Source organism: Hydra viridissima, unplaced genomic scaffold (assembly GCF_058129835.1).
Source record: "Hydra viridissima isolate aposymbiotic clone 2 unplaced genomic scaffold, HvirCarnegie_v1 scaffold_20, whole genome shotgun sequence".
Classification (NCBI taxonomy): Eukaryota; Metazoa; Cnidaria; class Hydrozoa; order Anthoathecata; family Hydridae; genus Hydra; species Hydra viridissima.
This window is the reverse complement of record NW_028324319.1, coordinates 435,853-458,548: the sequence shown is the minus strand read 5'-3', so window position 1 is coordinate 458,548 and position 22,696 is coordinate 435,853. Positions and strand designations below refer to the sequence as shown.

General features: G+C 29.4%; 2 protein-coding genes across 3 annotated transcripts; both read left to right on the top strand.

The window, feature by feature from the left end:
- Positions 1-1,436: 1,436 nt before the first annotated feature.
- Positions 1,437-22,510, top strand: LOC149876428 (uncharacterized). 2 transcript variants are annotated; one of them, XM_090075290.1, is made up of 13 exons: positions 1,437-1,629; positions 14,252-14,372; positions 14,476-14,670; positions 14,919-15,118; positions 15,905-16,206; positions 16,329-16,561; positions 16,829-16,870; positions 16,945-17,078; positions 21,075-21,138; positions 21,391-21,552; positions 21,666-21,749; positions 21,864-22,030; positions 22,159-22,510. In XM_090075290.1, the coding sequence occupies exons 1-13, from the start codon at positions 1,522-1,524 to the stop codon at positions 22,441-22,443; spliced, it is 2,097 nt and encodes a 698-aa protein (XP_089931416.1). In that variant the 5' UTR covers positions 1,437-1,521; the 3' UTR covers positions 22,444-22,510. The 2 variants fall into 2 exon arrangements, with proteins under 2 accessions (XP_089931416.1, XP_089931417.1); XM_090075291.1 differs by lacking the exon at positions 1,437-1,629 and adding an exon at positions 13,173-13,495.
- Positions 9,908-13,168, top strand: LOC149876429 (uncharacterized). The gene has a single exon (XM_090075294.1). It carries the CDS (start codon positions 9,908-9,910, stop codon positions 11,402-11,404), a length of 1,497 nt encoding a protein of 498 aa, XP_089931420.1. The 3' UTR covers positions 11,405-13,168.
- Positions 22,511-22,696: the final 186 nt, after the last annotated feature.

The following is a 22,696-nucleotide window of genomic DNA, read 5'->3' as shown; positions in this document are numbered from 1 at the left end:
TTTTCTAAAAGGTCTATGATTAATCTTCAACAATACCTAACTGTGTATCTTTAAGTGTTACTATTTGCGAAGCCTTTTTTTTTTTTTTAAGGAGTGATAATCATTGAAAAAACTTTCATGAATTGATATTAGCACCGAGTTTTTAACTGCTTTATTACCAAATGTTTCTTTGTTAAGAATTTTGATAACTTTACAGTTCAAAATTCTTTAATGCAGAATATTTCATAGACAATTTCTAGATCTTTTAAGACTTTTGCAAAATGATAGTTATTTTAATTTTAATAATGTAAAGTTGAAATATTTTTGTTGTTTCGTTTTCGACAGCTCTCTTAAAAAAATATTTTTTAAACATATAAAGAGAACGGTTAAATTACGAGTTGAGGATAAGTTTTTAATCTAAAAACGTTGTTTTCTGATAAGTTTTTCTTGAGCACATCTTAGTTCGCGATGATGCGCGTGCGTTTTTTGTGGATAAATTTACAGGTGGATTTCGAAACTGACCGTTTTGTGCCGCAGTTATCATCGGTTGATAGATTCGGCTAAAACAACTAATAAATAAAGCCATTAAGTCGCTGGCCATACTCAGTGACCATTCTGAGCATGGGTAGCTCTACCAAATCCATTACCTAACACTTAGTGTGTAATTCTTGTCAGATTTAGTTTTTTTGTTTTCGTTGGATCACTTGTGTTAGCATTTTATTAATGTTCAGTAGTTTTAACGACAGATTGGATTTTAATTTAGAGAAACAGTTTATTAATAATATTGATGGATTTGTTCGGATGAACGGATTCTTCATGCACGGATTTACTCATATTTACTCAATTTTTGAAAGGAAATTGTTAAATGAATTCAATATACTTTAAGTATTTTAAAAAAGTAAAATAAATTTAAAAAAACCATAAAGTTAGGAAGATTTTTTAAATGCATGCAGCGTTGAGCTGTAAAAAGTTGTTTATGGTACACAAGCCATTATTTCGCTTCTTCAAGTAAAATTTGCAAACAATCGCTTCGAAGTGATTGCATCGGTTCTAAAATTCGCGTGTTGAATTAAAAACTCATTTTTTATTTAAAAGGTAAACATGAAAACCACAGGGGAAAAAAGTTTTTAAAATTTTTAAATTATCCCCCTATTAATTAGATAATCAAACAAGTTTGTTTTGAATCAGGTTTTAAGGATGACCCAGGATGAATCAGGTTTTATCGTGTGAAAAAAATGGTCTACTTCAATGGCAAACATTTGAAGGAAGAAAGCGTAGCATAACAAAAAATTAACTTGAAACCATAAAAGTGACTGCTGTTTTTCCCCTTGAGGTTTTCAAATCTTTAACAGTGGTACCCTCTATTAAGGGAGGTGACCTTTTTTTTATATCGAAATCAAGCGCGATATATATATATATATATATATATATATATATATATATGGTGGAATCAACATACAATACGCGTTGGAGAATATATTTATTAGTTTTGCTTTTCTAAGACATGTTTTAAAATATTTCTTATTTTTCAATCAAACAAGAATGCTCAGGGTTGGATTGCTGCTTTTCGCTGCAATTTGTGTTGCGACGACATATGGCAAAGAAAAAACCGGCCTTGATTCGCCGGGTTTTGAACAGCAGATTCTTGAGGTTCGTTTTTTTCTTACATTTATAATAATGATTGTAGGTATGTGCATAAAACTTTTAAATTATTTATATATTTAATTATCATATATCATTGGAAAAAAAAGCTTTAAACTAGTATTAAAATGGTGAAAATTTCATAAAAAACGAATGATTCTACAAAAGGTTATGCCCATTTAAGTAAGAAAAGTTCATTTGAGAAAAACTGAGACAAATATTAAAATTTTATGTTTGGCTAACGGTAGTTTTGCAATGGAACTTTATTATTTATTTGCGCTGTATTTTGCTTCTGTTAAATTTTTCTTCAACAAAACGCTGTAATAAAAAATAATTTAAAAAATTTTAGTGTTTTAATTACTTATCATATTGATTAAAAATAAAAAATATTTTTAATAAATGAATTAAAAAAAAAAACAATAAAGTTTTATAAATTTGTATGATAAATATCGCGTATAAAAGCGTAATAATAATCTCTGTGTAATTATAATATAGCTATCTCCATTATAAAATTATAAAATTATAGGCTCTACGTAATCATAATTCTATACCTTATTACGCTATCTTAAACTTTACCTATTTTTTGCGATGCTGTTTTTGCACAGAACTTTAATAAAAGCTTTTCATTTAAAAAGTTGATTAAAATTTATTGGAGTAAGAGTGCAGTCGCGGATCCAGGAATTTGTAACTGTGGCCAAATTTTCTTTTCACGATTTAAATTTCGCTAAAAGATTGATATATTAACATTTTTTCACAGCATTTATTGATTGAATAAAACGTCGGTAACGTATAAAAAGAACCGTTGTAGACTTGGCAGGAATTTCTATAGCCAAATTTCGTAAATTACGGCAGACAAATTTAAATTTTTAGGGATATTCCTTAGGCGAAAAAACACAAAACTAACGTGGCTGCCGTTAAATTTAAACTATATGGCCACTGCCACAATGGCCACCCTTTAGATTTGCGCCTGGAGTGGGAATCATAAAAATCGATCACATTTTACCATTAAAACATCAATAATGAAAAAGCATAGAACTGTTTATGATAATGAAAAATTATTGATCTGTTCATAGACAAGACATAAGGGAATGGCAGGTGCCAAGTGCTCATGTTATACTGATTTATTAAAGTTACTAAACACTAGCATTTCGTAAACATACAATGCCATGAAGAATTGAACTCAACACCATCACCATTCTCATTCTCGTTTGATTCCCAAAAAGAAACTATATATATGGGACTGTTCTTTTTTTCAATCTAAGAAGTCTGCCATAGAATAAATCTTGGTTGTTAGCGTCAGCATCATGCCACATATGACATATATTTCTTCCAACAGCGGCACCTTTGAGAATGTTTTCAATATCTGCAGCCGCAGTACTTTCCAAATCATGGAACAGTTGCTTTATCTGCTGAGGTATGAAACTTTTAAATACTTTTTCCACTATTCTTCTTTCTTTGACCGCCTTAATTTAAATCATTTTATCCATTCATTTAGTCAACTCCACCTTCAATTCTTCATGGCATTGTATGTTTACTAATCACTTTTTTCGGGCTTAGAATATAGACCTAGCTACCAACTTATTTCATACATCAGTCGGTTTTTTAGAGAGGAAGTTAGTTGTTCTCTAAGGGGCCCCATAAGTAATTATTTTTAGTTTGGAATATTTGTTTTAGGCTCAGGATTTTGGTAACTCCATAATAAACTAATTACTTAAAATCTGCATTTAATCGATTATTCAGTTCCTTTTTGGTGTTTCGTTAACAATGCATGCACGTATTTAACATTCCATGCTTATTTATGTAGGTTTTCGATAGTTATTTTGGTTAAACAAATTTTTCATTGTGTTTGACTAAAGAAAAGTATAAATGGTCCACAAATATGCCATATAATACACAAATACACAACAAAATAAAAGGCTGTCTAAAGAACTTAAAATGTTACTAGCAATAAAGATCAGAGAAAACATAAAGGTTCTTCTTGGGAAGCTTAGTATGTTTTAATTAGCAAACTATTTAAATAAAAATATGTATAATTACATGTATGTGTGTGTGTATATATATATACATATATATATATATATATATGTATATATATATATATACTTTCAATAGTTTTATTAACTTAATACACTAACATAGAAAATAGCTTCTTCTACACTGTGTATAATACGATAAATTGTATTGGTAGAGATTCCATGAGAACATGAAAAAAAACATTTGTGCCAATAAAATTAAGAAATACCATTTTCTGGAAACGTACTGAAATGCTTTTATTTCGCTTAGTATAATGTTGCAAATCATCTTTAAGCCTAGTTTCTAATAAAGCTCTTGGGACTTGAAAAATCTAATAAAGCTCTTGGGACTTGATACTGCTCTCGAAAAACGTTGTCAGAAACATCTTCGTTAAAAAAGCGGCCATTAAACTAAAATGAAATTGAAAAACAAAACAAAAATATAATTTCTGCGCCTATTTGGTATGATTTCTGATTTTGTTCGATAAAAAATCATTAAAATAACATCAAAATTTAGTAATTTTAAGTATTGTTTTAAACACCAACCTCTCGAGGCAATCGGTGGCAAAGCTCAAGCTGCAACTTCGAAATCTATGTCTTCATCCGAAAAAATTAAATCCATGTTCCTATTTTAATTTTACACAGTTTTTTTAAACACCAAATACTAGAATGTAAAACTATTTAAAAAATAGAATAGACAGCACAGCCTACTTAATAACTAATAAAGTTTATTAAGTAGGCCTACCAAATAAAAATTAAAATAAAAATTGCTATTATATTACTACTATATATTACGGATAAAAAAAGTCCGTTAATTTTAGTGATGTATACGTTTTATGCTTTATAGCAATGGCCGAAAAAAATACAAACAGCGATAAATTCTTCGAGTTAACGCATTTTTTTACGAAAAAAAAATTTACTTCTCAAGTGTACTAAGGCGGGAAACCAGGTTTTTTTCAGCGAAAACTGCATTTATGCTTTAGTTGATATTTCGTTCAAAAACCAAAAAAAAAGCAACATATTTGGTATCGTTGGAAAGGTTTTTCAATGCACTTTTTGATGCAATTAAAATATATATTTTATAAGCAACCTCCAGGACAGAGTTGGGGTTAGAATAAAGCCAATATTTTCTGCAAAACATGTTCGCGCACAAAGGCTGGGGCTCATTTTTGCCTAAATTAAACTTCAGAAAATCGGTTGAGCTTTGATACATATAACCACATCGTGACAAAGTCTTTCAAGTTACCATGCAACTCACAAATTAAAAAAAACCCAATTTTTTCTGTTTTACATTAAGAAAACTTTGCTTTTTTTTATAACAAACGCTAAAGTGAAAAGGTTTGTCACGTACTTTATGTGAACATTTTGCAATCGTATTCACTAAAAAGTAATAAAAGTTTATAAATAAATTATGGTTCGGTTGCGCCAAAGACAAATGTAATAAAAATGGTTGTATTTTTTCTCGGTTATATTTTACTCGGCTATATTTCCTCAATATTCTCGGCTGTAGTTTTCGGTAAATTTATTATATAAATTATCTTACGCGTCATTCGCAACAGAACTGTTTTTTAAAAATTGCTTATATATACAAAAGAAATTATTGACGCCAAATACGGTTTGCATAATCTTAAATTATAAAGTTCTCGGTACCGAAGCTTACCGCGGCATGTATAAGTTATTTACAAAACAACCAATCGAATTTAACTAAAGCTATCGGCTTTTTTTTTTTCTTAGAAAAAAACTGGTTTCCCGCCTTATAATGCAGCAGATTAGCATTAAAAATAACTAAAATTGTGCAAAAGTGGATAAAAGCATGAAATTTTCACAAAAAACTCAGAAAATTATGCTGATCATTTTAAGATATGGTGGCAAACCATAGCATGACCAGAACTGTCTTGAATCCATGATGGCAGTTACCGCTATCTTGGATTTATAAAAACCTTATCAAATTTTAGTCCGTCTAACTAATCTTGGCCAAAATTTAAGGGATTGTAGATCATTCGAAGTATATATTGATCGCATATGCGCCAATGAGTGGGAAAGGGGCTTGAGCACGGCCCTCTTGCCCAAGAAATACTCCCTCCCCTCCTGCTTTTTTTTTTTAAAAAAAAGTTTTTAATTTTTTTATTAAATATTTCTAAAAAACTTGTTACTCAATAAAAAAGTTTAAAGCAGCTAAGAAGCCTAAACAACTTTTAACAAGCATATTAGTTAATATTAATCTATACATTATTACATTTCAATCTCTGGTACACTCTCCTAAATGTGTTCGTAACAGCTTAAAATGTACTGCAAAGAGCAGTACATGTTAAGCTGTTACGAACACATTTACAGCGGCGTGTTGTACAACCTGTCCTACATCCGCACTGAATTAACTCAGGACAGCATTTTTCAGCTTCAGGAAGCGTCATCCATATTGGATGTGTATAATCCTCGCAGCCCTTGACAAACACACTGCATCACGATCACAGTCATATTGACAGGCTTAAAGAAATGCTGGACCAATGTCACAATTAAAAATAAGTAAAGCATCTCAACCTTCCTGTTGTGCATGCATGTTAGGAAAATGGGCTTGCAGTTTTTCTTTCAAACGTGTGCTATGCATACGCTAAGTTGGTGTATGTAGCCTATTTTCAGTTAGTTGGGACAAAAGATCAGCATATAGTCTAGCTAGATCAGCTAGTTTGAAGATGGGTGTGATCCATTCTCTGACCTTGTTTCTTCAATGTAAACGATCAACTGAGCAAAAACAATACCATGTTCACAATCAACTTCATCTTCTACTTGCTGCGTTTCAGCACACATGCGTCTATCAAAAGTACGTTTTTTTTTTGTACAGGTCATTGAGACACTTAGTGTGATACTTAGCCTCTTGAGCAATTAAATCTGTGTCGCTCAACTTGGTCAATAATGTAGAATCACCCAAGGTAATAACACACTCCCGGACTTTAATATCCAAATCCATATCAACTTGTTTGCAGAGGTACTTTGGCAGAAAATACACTTTGCCCATCAATCGGATTAGGCCTGTCGAAAACTTCATTCTACGCAGAAATAGGATGTGCAACAATATATAGCTTGGCCTTAATATATATGTATAGAGGCCTAGAAATAATATATTTATACATACGTATATATATATATATATATATATATATATATATATATATATATATATATATATATATATATATATATATATATATATATATACAGAGCCGGCTCGTGAAAAATATTATATGTGTGCGAGAATAAATTAGGCGCCTTTTAGATTTAAATTCCGAGCTCGTTCGCAAAAAATGTCACTTTTTTTAAATCATAAAACAATGCATACTACAAATACAATAACTTTCTTAAGAAATTTTTTGATTTTAAACATATTTTTAGTTACTAAACGGAACACGTCTAACTTTAGATTTTGCAAAATTTAATCTTAAAGTATCAATATCCACAGATTCAGCAATTTTGTTTTCAATGGAAATTATTGATAAACCATTTAAACGTTCCTGGCCCATTGTTGATCGTAAATAATTTTTTATTAATTTTAATTTGGAAAAACTACGTTCCCCTGTACTCACTGTTACCGGTAGTGTTAATAATATTCGTAAGGAAATACAAACATTAGGAAACAGTTCTTCAAGCTGACTATCATATATCCATTTAAGCACAGATTCCGGTGATTTTTTCCCATCTAATTTCCGTGATAACAAATTAAGTTCCAGAAACAAATCCTCTGAATACACATCTTTTGAATCACCATGAGTCAATACTTTTTCCAGTAATCTGCATTTATTAATTAAGCCTTCTTCTCCTATTTTATCAATTTCTTTGATATTATACAAAAACTCGAACGGTTCTATTGTACTTGAAAAGCTTTCAAATCGTTCATTTATTGATTCTTTAGCTATTTTAAAGAGAATATCAAAAAACTGCTTTTTGAATTTTTGGTTTGGTTGTATATCACCATCTTCTTCAAAAGGTTCATCATCAAAAAACCTTTTTCTTTTTCTTGCTCTTTCACGTGAAATAGAACTGAATTCATTGGTCAAGTTTGCATCATTAGCTAGAATTTTGGCTTTTGAAATATATATTTTGTAAGAATCTTCAGTGTGTTTAGTAACACAAAAATCGATAGTTTTCTTTAATGCATTTGCAGCAGTCTTCACGTCTACAGTTTGACATTGTAATAGTTTGCTAGTACAATTAATTTCAGTTAATACATCGTGCCAAACCACAACACCACATATGAATTCAAAACTGTTTAATTTTGATGCAAGTGATTCAGCAGTTAATCTAGTAATAGAATCTTTTTCAATGTTGACAACTTCTTTCAATGCACAATAAATTTCTTTTAATCCCAATTTTAGAGCACGAACAGCATTCACATGACTTTCCCATCTGGTAGTACTTAATGACTTTACTGTTAATTTGCAACATTTTGATTCAAAAATTTGCCAACGCTTTGTAGTTGCAGAGAAAAAATTATACAAAGCTTGAATTTGTGAAAAAAACCTCATAAGTTCTAAACATCCTTGGACTGCATCCGCAACAACCAAGTTCAAGGAGTGACAGACACAAGGAATATAAAAGGCTCGTGAATTTATATCTTTTATACGCTTCTGTACACCAATTTTTTTACCTTTCATATTGGATCCATTATCATATCCTTGTCCACGAATATCCATGACAGATAAATTATTTGATTCCAATGAATTCAAAATTTCTTCAGTAAGTCCTAATCCAGTAGTATCTAATACATTTATGAATCCTATAAAACTTTCTTGAATTGTGACACTGATAACCTGGTTATCCAATTGTTTTGCAATGTTAACGTAACGTATAATAATAGACATTTGCTCTTTGTGACTTTTATCTGGTGTACAATCTACAATAATCGAAAAATACTTAGCCTTTTTTATAATACTTAAAATTTTATCTAACAGTCTAACAGTCTTAATCCTTTTGCTTGGGTTTTTTATTTATTTTTCATTTGGTTTAATGCAAGTTCTTTAAAATTTTATGCCTTTATAATACCTTCTATTTTTTATAATAAAATAATAACAATCATTTTTTTAAATTTAATTATTTGAACTTTAAAAAATATGCAAAAAACAACTCATTATGAAATGCATTATAATCTGAAACCGCACTATCTGCATCAAAATAGGCAGTTGTAATTGCATGCAATTTTACTAGCTTGATCTAATATTACTAACAAAAAATAATTATGCACAAAAAATAACCAAAACAAACAATGTGCAAAAATAATTATATAAATAATAGACTAAAAAAGAGATTTGTATATTTTTTATAAAAACATTCAAGAAAATCTTTTTTAAATCTGGAAAATAAGGTGCAGATATGTCATTCACAACTGACAATAGAAATTTAAGGCGGGGACCGATTTCAGCATTAATGTCGGCCATCTTGTCCAGAAGTAAACATAAAATGTAAACTTTTGTCTGATTGGTTAGCAGAAAAAAAACTGATTGGGATTAGACAAGGGGCATAACTCAGTTTTCACAAAAATGGACTTAGTACCTTTGATATTTTTAGCTATAGATCTTGAAAGATCAATATATTTTGTTTCTAAGCAAAATTTTAATTTTGCGCCTTTTTAATGCTGCGCCTGTGTGTTTCGCACACTTCGCACACGCTACGAGCCGGCTCTGTATATATATATATATATATATATATATATATATATATATATATATATATATATATATATATATATATATATATATATATATATATATATATATATATATATATATATATATATGTTATAAAAAAATAACTATAAACTTAATTTTAATCGATAAATATTGTTTATCTATTTTTCAAAACTTTTATATTTTATTTGTGATGTGATTTGTTTTAATCGTTTTTTTAAATCGTTTATTTAAAAGTGCAATATGATTGGATAAACTTAGACTATGCGGTAATTATACAGTACTTTATTAAAAATTTTGTTACTAAAAAAAATATTCCGTGAAAATTGACGTAATTATTCTTTATCTTTCTCCAGCTCATTCACCATACCTTTTTGGTAAAACTGGACGTGTCACCATATCTTAAATGCATTGGATACTTATTTTCTACATCTAGAAAAAGTTTCATGCTTTTATCCACTCTTGCACAATGGACCGTTCCCTCTATAGAAAAAAACCGCAATGCATTTTGGTCTTTGTATTCACCGAAAATAAACAAATCTGTGTTAATGCTTTTTAAAATAAACAGTCAAGTAATTTAATTTAAAAAGACTTTTCAAAATGATTTCAAATGATACAATATCTTGTGATAAACTAATAACTCATTCTATTAAAGAAGATATTACTGTTGAGTCAACAACAACAACAAAATACCGCGGTGGCATAACTTGTTGTGTTCCATTATGCAACAATAATTCGCTCAAAAACAAAAACTTATCGTTTTACATCATCCCAAAGGAAAGTAATTTGAGAAAAAAATGGCTATCTTTAATTAGTAGGAAAAACTTTGTTCCTTCTACTTCTCATCGGGTTTGTTCAGTTCACTTTATAGGAGGAAAAAAGACTTATATGAACAACTGTCCATCTTTACTGTCAAAACAAGTTAAAGACAACATAAAAAAACCAAGAATCACAGTAAATAGTTCTATTGGATATAAAAGAAAAATAGACGAAATTGAAAACGAAAAAAATGATGTTAATTTTTCATTTGAAGAAACCGAGTCTGAAAAGTTAAAAAAAGAAATTATTATCCTAAAGGACAAACTGAACATTATAAAAACTAAAAAGAAAGAAATGAAAAATATTATTATGAACCAAAATCACACTATCAATCAATTAAAATTTACAGTTGACAGATTTAAACATAATCAAGCCCACTTTAAATTTTATACTGGCTTTGAATCATACAATCTATTTAAAGTTTTACTAGAATATTTAGAACCTGCTGCAAGCAAACTTATATATTGGGGGTCAAATACAAACATTGAAAAAACAACAGACTTTAATTACATTAAAAAGGGAAGAGAACGCATAATGAGTTCAGAGTCTGAATTGTTTTTAGTTTTAACAAGATTTCGACTTGGCCTTTTGGTTGAAGACATGGCACTGCGCTTTGACATATCCTCAAGTCATGTTAGTAGAATCATAGTGACATGGACTGATTTTTTGCATTCTCAAATGCGTATGCTACCAATTTGGGCAACAAAACAAACTGTAAAAGAAACAATGCCAAAATGTTTTAAAGAAAAATATGAATCAACAAGGGTAATCTTAGACTGCACTGAACTGTTTATCGAAATGCCTACATCTTTTCGAAGCCAATCTGCAACTTTTTCTAATTATAAACATAAAAATACAGCAAAAGGATTAATTGGAATAGCACCAAATGGAGCCATAACTTTTGTTTCTGATTTATACTGTGGTCGTTTTTCGGACAAACAAATTACTAAAGATTGTGGAATATACAACCTGCTTGAACCAGGAGACAGTGTAATGGCAGATAGAGGTTTTGATATTGCTGATGATTTACCGGAAAACGTTTCATTAAATATACCACCATTTCTAAATGGAAAAGCTCAACTCAGTCTAGAAGATGAGAATGAAACTAGAAAAATTGCTGCTGTTCGTATTCATGTAGAAAGAGCAATACAGCGAATAAAAAATTATCACATTTTACAAACACCATTTAAATTGTCTACGGCACCAGAAATTAATAAAACTTGGATAATTTGTTGTTATTTAGCAAACTTTTTGCCACAACTTGTTTCAGATAAATAAAATGTTTGTAAAAAATATAAAAACAATTAATCTAAACTGCAAATATATTTTCTTGCATAAACTCAAAGTAAAATTTAGTTAATTTTGGTAAAGTAGTTTTTTCCAATTGCTCTTTAAGAAATTTAATACTCTCGATAAAAACATCTTTTTCAGTATAAACTATAAAATCTAGTTCTGTGACCTCTAATAATGCCATAACACCTTGACATTGATAAAAATAAACATGATTTTGTTTAAGCATTGTTTTACCATCAACAACAGAAAGAAAAAATGTTTTATCTAGGCAAGCTTCAGCTATAGTTAAATCTTTTTTTGAATAAGGACATTTGATTTCAACAGCCCTTATTTTTTCATTTACAAATACAATTCCATCAGGGCTTGTACCAAGCCAAGGCCATTTTGGGTTTATGATAAATCCACATCTCGTTACTGATACGTTTTTTATATTTTCATACTTTTTTATTGCGGTGTTTTCATTTATTTTACCCCAATTACAAGCTTTGTTGCAAGAGCTTTTTTTATTGTTTTTCAAAATTCTATTCAAAATAGAGGCAGGAAATATACTTTTTTGTCTATTAATAACAAAACCAAAGTTTGAAGATGTCAAGCATTTTTTTCTTTCTTCAAGCCATAAACTTGTAGATTGTGATAAAGTAGCTCTTTCCAAAGTCTTTATTTTCTCTTTTGATAGAACTAAATATTTTGTAATAAACTTTAATTGAGTTTCATCAAATTCAAATGAATCACTGAATTCTACTTCAAATCCATTAATTATGGTATCAACAAGATTAAACATAACATCAGAATTTAAATCGAGTTCTTTTACATTTAGCTGATATTCAGATATTGATGTTTCATAGTAGGACGTGGAATGATAATTGTTTCCTTTTAAAAGATTTGCAAATGCTATTCCTTCTCCTAGATTATATAAACTATCAGACAGTTTTTTAATTTTTTCATCACTTGGATTATGTGCAAAAATTGGGGTTGCACAAAAGTTTCTATTTCCTGATACAAAAGGACGCTTTCGTGAGTTGTTTAGATCCTTTTCTAAATCACTCTTTTCAAAGGAAACTTTAGAAAGTTTAATTGGTTCTGAATTTCTTCCTTCAGCAGGAACATGCCATTGTTGTAACACTTCTGTGCATGTTTTATCGAATGGTACAGAGTTTAAATTTAATTGCTTATATTCATTTAACTGAAATAATACTGCCGCAACATGCTTGCAGCATCCTCCCATACCAGCTTTACAATTACATTTAGCATACAAAATATCTCCTTCTTTTTGACAAAAATGTACATAAATAAGGTACTGATTTTTTTTCATTGAAGCTGAAACATTAGCTCTAACAAGAAAAGAATTTATTTCAATCTTGACATTAGGTTTTACAACTAAATTTTTAACGAAGCTCTCCTTAAATAGCTGATACCCAGAGATTTTATGCTTTGAAGCACCTCTAGCTCCGAAATCAGTCGAACTATCGTCTATAATTAAATATTTGTGTATTTTTTCTTGGCTTATATTAGGTAGTAAGGAAAGACATCTTGACCAAGTGCTTATTTGTTCTTGTACAACTTCTTCAGCATCTATTTGATTAAACTGACTAGATATTTCTCGAAATACTGGTTGAGAAATACTATTTGAATCATTTTCCAAACTAGTTTCATGGCTATTAACTTTGTTTATTGCTGACATGATAATATGTTTTGATAATTTGTTTATTTTCGGTGAATACAAAGACCAAAATGCACCGCGGTTTTTTTCTATAGAGGGAACGGTCCATTGTTATGCTAATCTGCTGCACTATTAGTACACTTGAGTTAAAAAATTGCGTTTTTACGAAATATTTTTTTTCTCGAAAAAAACTTCGAAATGTTTATTGCATTGGTTTTACACCAGACGGACGATCAACCAACTGAAGAACATTTACGTCATTGCGTGCTGTTCTATTTTCGATCATGTGTTAGTGCAACAGTCGCAACAAAAAATTTTATGATGTGTTTGTAGACGTATTGAAGGTCAATAAGTGCCAACTTTGGTTTAGAAATATTTCCAATGGTGATTTTGTCTTGTCTGATGACGATACAAATGTATAATATTTTGAATATTATTCGAAATCATAACTTATCAACAAAACAATGTTAGAGTAAAAATATGATTAATAGTTTATATTTATTTACCTTTACTGTCCTTGTAACAGTGTTTATTGAGCTGAACAACAATGATTGCTGCAGTCTCTACCAAAAAAGGCAATTAATAAATAAAAAGGGCTCTTCTGAAATATGTATTTCTAGACAGGTGTACTCTCAACGTATTGACCAAATGAGACTAACAATTTATTGTTGTTGCTGTTACTATTATCATCATCATCATTATCATTACTTTTATTATTATTATTGTTGTTATTATTATTGTTACTACTATTATTACTATTATTATTATTATTATTATTATTATTATTATTATTATTATTATTATTATTATTATTACTATTATTATTATTAATATTATTATTATTATTACTATTATTATTATTATTATTATTATTATTATTATTATTATTATTATTATTATTATTATTATTATTATTATTTATATTATTTATTTTTATTATTATTATTATTATTATTATTATTATTATTATTATTATTATTATTATTATTATTATTATTATTATTATTATTATTATTGTTATTATTATTATTATTGTTATTATTATCATTGCTATTCTTATTACTTTTAATGCTACTGTATTTATTATTATTGCTGTTAATGTTTTTATTTTTAATTATTTAAATATTTAATTATTGCTATTTTTAAAAAATTCTACCTTTTTTTTAATATAGAAGTCCAATCAACTAAATCCTAATGGAGGCTCAAAGTATGAGAAAAAGAAAGAAAAGTTTAAAGAAAGTACCAAAAATGCCAAAGAAAGTTTCAAAAAACTTGGCAATGAAGATGTTGCTGGTAAAAATCCTACTAATTTTATTTATTTTCTTTGTTGTGTAAAGTATATGTAATGTAAACAAATAGTGTTATCTAAAGCAATAGTTCTGAAACATTTTTACAGGTGCAATAAATGGTGTTGGAGAAGGTTTAACTCAGCTTGTCAGTGGCATCAGCAGTGGGAGTTGGCAAGATATGCTTCTTGGTGGTCTGAGTATTGTTGGAACACTGGCAAGTTTGGCAGGTCCAATGGGTGCTGCACTTTCAACTGTATTAAGTCTTGTTTCAATGGTATTTGGTCTGTTTGGTGGGTCGCAGGGTATGGATTTTGCTTTGATATTCAGCAAGAATTTTAGTAAAATTTAATGAATTATTATTAAAGTTTATTTTGTTAAAAAAATCTTTCTTTTAAAAGTTCTTTACTTTTTCAAATAAGTCCAAAATTTCTTTCACTTGGTGATATTGAACAAAGCAATAAATGTTGAGATCCAAATAAAGTTAGGATATTATAAAAGAACTGTTCTTTTTATTTTTTTTGAACATATATTTGTCATGTATTAAAAATAGAGGCGGAAGAGAGTCAGGAAGGAATGTTAAAGCGAGTTATTGATGAAGCACTAACTCGTGCTCGTGCAGATGAGCTGAGAGCTGAAGCAGAGGGGCTGAAGAAAGCTGTTAGTTCAATTCGAAACTCAATCAATCAGTTTCGAGAAGAGAATTCTATAACAGAAAACCAAGCAACTGAGCTTTATAACCAGGCTTTTAGGGTATGTTGCATTTTTATTCCATTTTCTAATTTCTACTTCCTTTTCTTGTTTCATTTTTCTAATTTCTAGTTCCTTTTCTTGTTTCATTTTTATTTTATTTTGATATAGAAGTTTGGGTATAGAGTGTAATTGAAATGACTTCCCATATATATGACTATTGAGAAATTTAAAAAAATTAAAAAAAAAAGGTCCTAATGAATGTTGTCACTCATTTAGTAGTTCTTCAAGCAAGAAAGTTTGTTAAAAAGTTTTTATAAATTTAAATCCTTTTCCTTTTATTTGATACTTTTCTGGTTTCATTACAAGAAAAAAATATTAGATCTACTTCCACTTTTTTTCTGCAACTTGCTTGCAACATTTTCAAATTCTTTCTTCTCAGATGTCATAAATAATAGTATGTAAGAAAACTGTTATCAAATATTAAATATAATAATCATCATGATATTTAATAATAATTAAATAATAATCAAAGTTATGCTTATCTTTTTTCTTTTCTATAAGAGAGAAAAATTCATCACAAATTTGCTCTCCAATAAAAATTTTTTCTCCTATACAAATCTACAATAATTTTAAAAAGTCACTATAAAAATAAACCTTTATTTATGGAAAGATAATGCAACTTCCAAATGGGAAAACACAATTTTGTGATTTGGTTTTAAGTGAAAATAACTTTCTTATTTCAAATGATGTTATGGCTTTTACATATTTTTCTACTTTAACTCTAAAAATTTTTTATAGCTAAAAAGACTTTCAATAAATAAAAATATGCAAATGATTTTTATTTAGGGTTTAAACTTCTTCGGGCAGCTGAAATTTTCCATTGATAAATACTGTGATTGTTCAGTGGAAAATCCAACTGATGAGAAAAAAGTATCCACTGCAAGAGAGAATTCGGACAGGTGCTTGGAGTTCCTCAACCTCTATTCTGATCTCTCCATTCTTCGACAACTACTGATTGCTGACATGGCAAGTCTTGTTGGTTCAGTTGGTCTAAGTGGCACTGCAACTAATCTATTGTCATTAACAGAAAAAGAAAAAATTTCAGACAAAGATATTCTTCTTTTTTTGTTGGATCCAATTAATAATAAGTAGGTGGAGATGTTTTGTATTCACTGATAATATTTAAACTTGAGCTTTTTTACATTAAATATTTTGTAAAAGTTTGCAATTATTGTCTTAAATCTTTTAAAAAAATTATTTTTTGTTATAGACAGCAAAGATTTTGCATTGCTCAATATTTTGGAGCACCTGGTAAGTACCCAACCCTCCAAGCCTATCTTGCTAGCTTAACTCTATCATCAACGGGTGAAGTTGCTACCAAACAAGTTGTTATATGTTCTCAAAAAGAACTACTTGGACTTTGTTACAAACTTGAGCCAAAGAAGCATAAAAAGAATGACCTTCTTGGATGGAATCGTGCCATCAAATCACTTTATGTTTCAGGTAAGTGATGTTTGATGAGGCATTTATTCATTCAGTATTTAAGCATTTTTTTCCATATTTGTTAAATTGTAATTAGTTTAAATTTTTAGAGCAGATTAAGGAAGAATTTCAGAAACTTTCTTTTGTTATACTTTTGTTCTTATTTAAAGAGATAAGACAAATTATGGTATAATAATTTTGTGGTATAATTATTAGGGTATATAATTGTATTTATGGTATAATTATTATTTATGGTATATAATTATATTTATGGTATAATTATTTTAGAGGGACTGGTAGTTACTGGATTTAGCGATGACAATTACAAAGGTATGCTTTTTTTAGTCTGTTAAAAGTATTTTTGGTATTGACAGTTTGTTATTGTTATTGCTATCATTATAAAGGTGCTTCTTATGGGCCGTTTCCTGGAGCAACTGTGATTGGACTTACACCAGGTGCATGGAGTTCTATCAGTATCTCACAACTTACAGAAAAAAGAGAATATGTTCGAGTTTGTGAAAAAGAAAAACTAAGTCAGGTAACAATAAACAGTATCTTGCTATCAAACCAGTTTGCCTCTCATATTAAGAATACCTTTTTGTTTATTTTTTTCAAATAAAGATAAAGTAAGTGTGTGCCAGACATTTATTAGCATTAAACTCATGCTTGTTAAACATTTATCTACAATATTTGAAAGTGAATTAAAGTTTTGTAAAAGACTTTTAAGTTAATTTCTTAAGAGTTTACTTTTTCTGTCAAAGTTTTTTTTGTTGTTGTGCAAACATTTTATTAATGATATTAATGATATTAATTATATTAATGATACTTAAAGATTTCATCTTCAGTTTTAAAGTTACAACAGAAATAAATGATTCTTTATTCAAACTTGAAGTAATTTAGAAATAAGTTAACACAGAAATAAATGATCCTTTATTCAAACTATTTGCAATTAAACTACATTTTATTGCATAATGTTAATCATCTACTAGACCTTATTCAAATCATTTAATCAGTTTTTATTGGAATAATGTTATTGATATCTTTCAAAACTATATGAGTTTTAGCATCATGAGTAAATTAATTCATATATTCTTATAATATTCTTCTGGATAATCATTGATATTTGTTTTTTTACTTTTTATCCATGACATGTAATGAAGAAAACTTGTATATCAAGTTTATATTCATACATTAATTTGTTATTTACTCGTTATCATTTGTTATTTAAAATTTCTATCAATGATATAGATGTTTTTACTTTCTTTGTTGAAAATCAAAAACCCAAACAGCAACACTTACTTCTAACACTCTCATTCTAAAAATTTTTTTAGTTTATCATACGAAACTAATTATTTGACTTGATGTCTTTTTAGTTAAATTATACTTTTTTCCTTTCAAACTATTAGGTTAGGAATAAATCAAACTGAAATGTTGGCTTTTTTTTTTTTTAAGTATCTGATTAAATATAGAGTTGTGCTCTCAAGCAACATGCATTTTGTAATATGTTGTTTGAAAATGCAATTAAGTTTCTTATTTCTTGAGTGCATAAATTAGTTTCTTCATTGTGGAATGTTTGATTAAATTTCTTACTATTAAATAAAACTATTTTGCCAAAATATTTTGCTTTCAAAAACATTGAAATAACAGAATACAGTGGTCCGCAAATCAGATTTCAGTTGCTCACAAGGTTGTTTTTGTTTTTATAACAACTACGAAATATTTTAATGAAAGCAAATAATGTTTCAGGCTCAAATAAAATTGATTTAAAGGTAAAATCTGAAGATAAAAATTACAATTAAAATTAAAATTCAAAAATTGAATCAAAGTTAATACAATAATAAATTAAAAATTTAAATTAAGAATTTAGTTTTTCAACTTTGACAGTTTTTAGATTAATGGTTCTGCAGTAGTTAATCTATGACATAACTGATGTCTTCAATGGAGTTGGGAAATTCTTGCTATGGTTTGTTACCAATCAAAGAATAAATTTTTTCTGTCCCTTGCTCTTTATTGGTGTGTCATTGTAATTCTCAATAAGACTGGTTCCCCTTTCAGCTACATCATTTACAACTGTCATGTGTGCAGCCAGTTTGTAAAAGTTTTTTGAAAACTGGATCAGGTGTCCACTGTACTGGTGGTAAAATATTGTCTGAAACTTTTTTTTACATCCTATCATTAGGATATCAAAGGAAGATTTACTTGTTATTTTTACATGTCAATGGGTGTCTGGTCGATGTAGACTTTGTACTATCTTTTCTTTGATTGATACTCTCTGTCATCTAAAAGCGCCATACCAACCAGTTGTTTAGAAAGGAACCAGAGGTGCCTTAAAAATGATTTATGTGACTTGTTAGCAGCAGTCTAGTTTGGATAAGTCTTCAGGTTTTCACAAAAATTTAATGTCATTGAGAGGAACTTGGATTCCAAGTGGTGCTTCATTCCACTGTTTGACATAAACAGAGTTAAGCTTGTGATTTTCTTGGATTCATAATCAGCCAATTGAATCTTAAAAAGTAAGGTTTTTAGTGCGTAACTGGCTTTTGCCATCTATTTTCCATGATTTGTTGACTGAAACCTTGAAATTTCTTGTTGCTTATATGCCCACTAAGAAACTGAAGGAAAAACTGAAAATTTCCAGATAAAATTCTTTGGCTAACGTGTTTTAAGAGCAGTTAGTAAATAGACAAGCATTTCCTGTTGAATGTTCTTCAGTATTGGATCCTGAGAAACTTCATCAGTTGTTGTATAAAAAGCATCTTAGTTCATTGATGGCTATTTTTTCTGAAATATCTTAAATGGAACAGTAGATGGACATTCAAATGGCTGTTGTCTCAAATACAAGGCCTTTGATCTGTGAACACAGATTCCATTTCTCAATTATTTTAATAAGGCATTTGCTGAAGCCTCTCCTATTCTCTATCCATTTTTGGAATGGGGTACAGTTTGTCCTGGCCATTCCCTGTAACTAATAGCTATTTGATCCAGATTTTTCTTTAGTCCATCAATGTCAAGCAATTCTTCCCTGTTGCAGCAATAGTGGTCCTACCAAAGAAAATTATATTCATCAAATGCAGCAATCCATTTTCTTTCTTTTATTCTGGATCACCTGATTGAACTTCAAGATAATGTTGTTTCTGAAATGTCATAGCTAAGTGCCAGTGCAACAGCTCTGGGAACAAACACAGCTCCACAGTCTGGGAGGCAAGCGCAACACTAAGTACCTAAAACTATAGGGGGCTGGAAAGTAAATTTTTTTTTTTGATGATGATGATGACGATGATGATAATGACAATGAAGATGATGATGATGATGATGATGATGATGATGATGATGATGATGATGATGATCATGATCATGATCATGATGATCATGATCATGATCATGATCATGATGATGATGATGATGATCATGATCATGATATAATGTTGCAAGTGTTTATGGCTGAGTTTGAACTGTCTTATGCTCAACATCTTCCTCTGATTCTGAATAAAACATAAATGAAAAAAATTCACCTATTATTTAATTAATGCCCTTTGTCATATGTTCTTCATATCTTACTTTCATCTTTCTTTCATCTTTCTCTCTTGTTTCTTTTGTTGCATCTTGCTGCTTTTGCAGCTATCTTTACATCTACTCCATTCTTTATCCAGGAAAAAAAACATCCCTTAATATGCAAAAGAATTCCCAATCTTTGCTCTGTATTTCTGTCATCACCTCCTTTGTCACACTGTCAAACAATTTTTGAAGGTGACCCTTAAACATGTCTTCTTACATCCTGTTGCTTTTTCATTGTTGTGTTCTGTGCTCCATCATAGCTAGATAGTCCTATGCAGCTTTGACAGTTTTTTGACTCATGAGTCAACCCACTCTGTTGGTATCCTGGCTTGCATCAAAATGCAAATAACTGCATCACAAGACTTTTTATAACTTTCTGGAAAGGTTAGTCTTTCACTTAAATAATAAAACTGAAGAAGTTGCAGTTTATCCAACATGCATGGCAAATTTACTTTAGATAACTGAGAAATTGGCTTTCTAATCAGCCAGTGCTCTGGAGTGGGTTTCTAACTGGACGAAGCCAGTTTATAGTTTAGTTTATAGTTTTTTTACTAAAAGAGTTCAATAGTTCAATTTCAGTTCAACATGAATTCAATATTAATTTTAATAGAATAAAAATAAAAACATGCATGTTAGAATTTAGCACCCAAGTAAGTAAACTAATTTGCAATGTGTCAAAATTGTACAAGAATCACAATTGTTGACACAATAAAAGTAATGTTGATAATGGGTTGACCTGTAAATGTTGTTCAATCAGCCTAAAATTTTGCTGGCAAAATATCTATGGGCGATTGACAAAAATATGGCAAATAAATATCACAAATTGCTCCGTGTGGAGCAATTATTCTACAAACTTAAACTTTTCAGTATGGTTGTTTAGACAACCCTAATGCAGAGTAATCATTCAAAAAATATTCCATATTTAAACGTACACATGCTGACAACAATTTATGTTAAACATAATTTATATTTTGTAAAGGATGGAAGGTGCGATGAGCTTGCAGTAAAGAACTACACTGATCTGAAAATGGTCAGCGGCCATGGTGAGTTTTTTTTTTATTATACGTTTTAAATAATATTTTGCAGTTTTAGTTGGTATAACTGTGTTTGATTCAACTTATCAGTTTTGTGTTATCTTTAATCTCTCATTGAAGTTTCATTGAGATTCTTTCTTCTTTTTTGAACTTTTTTTCTTTGTTTTAAGATCTTAAAATGTAAGTCAGTTCGAAGTTGGCATTCTTAAGATGTTGAGAGGGTTCATTTGGTTCACTACTTTATAAACATTATTTTTTTAGAGGGAGACATATTGACAAAAGAATCAAAGAAATGCCATTTCCCTTTTATTTATGATGGGGTAACATACAATAAATGCACGAAGGCTGGAGGTAAAGACTATTGGTGTGCAACATCTGTGGAACGCAATAAGCAGTATTCAGAATGGGATTATTGCGTTTTTCGTAAGTTTTCTATAGAATTTTTAAAAAAAAATTTTTTTTTTTTTAGTTAATAATAAAATAAAAATAAATTAATGTTCAGTTTTGTTAAAGCAAAAATTTTTTTTTATACCCAGCACAAACATGGTCAGAAAAAATCTTATCTATATCCATTCCCGAAAATACTCAAGTTTATCTTTACACAGAAGAAGACTACAAAGGTTTGTTGTCTAATTTTATTCACATCGAATGTATTTTTCAAACTAGTCGCCAATATATAAGCCATTATATTGTCATAGTGTTGCACTTTTATGTTGTTAAATTTTTGTTTTCAGGCACTGCCTACGGTCCATTTTACGGCTCAAACACCATTGATAAAGTTTGTGGAGGACCTAAGACGAAATCCATGAAAATTTATGAAAGTAACAAGAAATCCTCTGAGATGGTAAAGATCTGTCGTGGTGCATCTTTCTCCCAGATGTGCGATTTTATTGAGATTGGGGTGAGAAGTTTTTTCACCATTTCCTAAACAACCAATATTCGTTTCCTTTCGTTGATTTCGTTTCCGTCCGTATGATAATGTATTCTAGTAAATCATACTCTGTATTTTGTACGCACGTGTATTTCTAGGTTTACCCACGTTTAATCATCCATGGATGCTATTGGCACAATGAGGGAACAAAAATTAAAAGTATGCGTGTTCCTGGAGGACTTGCCGTATATATGTGGACTGGAGAAAATTTTCAGGGAACACCTTTAGGGCCTTACATAGGTCCTGTTTCTGTTCCAGTCGTAGATGGTGGTGAGCCATCAGAAGAAAATGATAAATCTCAAATTAAATCCTTAAAGATTGTTCAGTACAATCCTGTAAGTGACGTTTCTGTAAAAAGAAAGATCACAAAAGCAAAAATCTAAATGCTTCAAAATGATGAATTAGCGAGGCAAAACTTTGTTATTCTTGAAGTATATAGAGCTGTAAAAAGTATTGTAATTTTTATTCCCCATTTGTCCATTTAAACTATATTTAGAGATTTTTATGCAAGTCTAACACATATATTAAATTGGTAATTGAAATAAAATATTTCGATTTTCAAACGCAAGAACGCTTTGTTCCATATAATAACTATTCCTTATTTCATAATATGAGAATATTTTTATCAACGAGTTC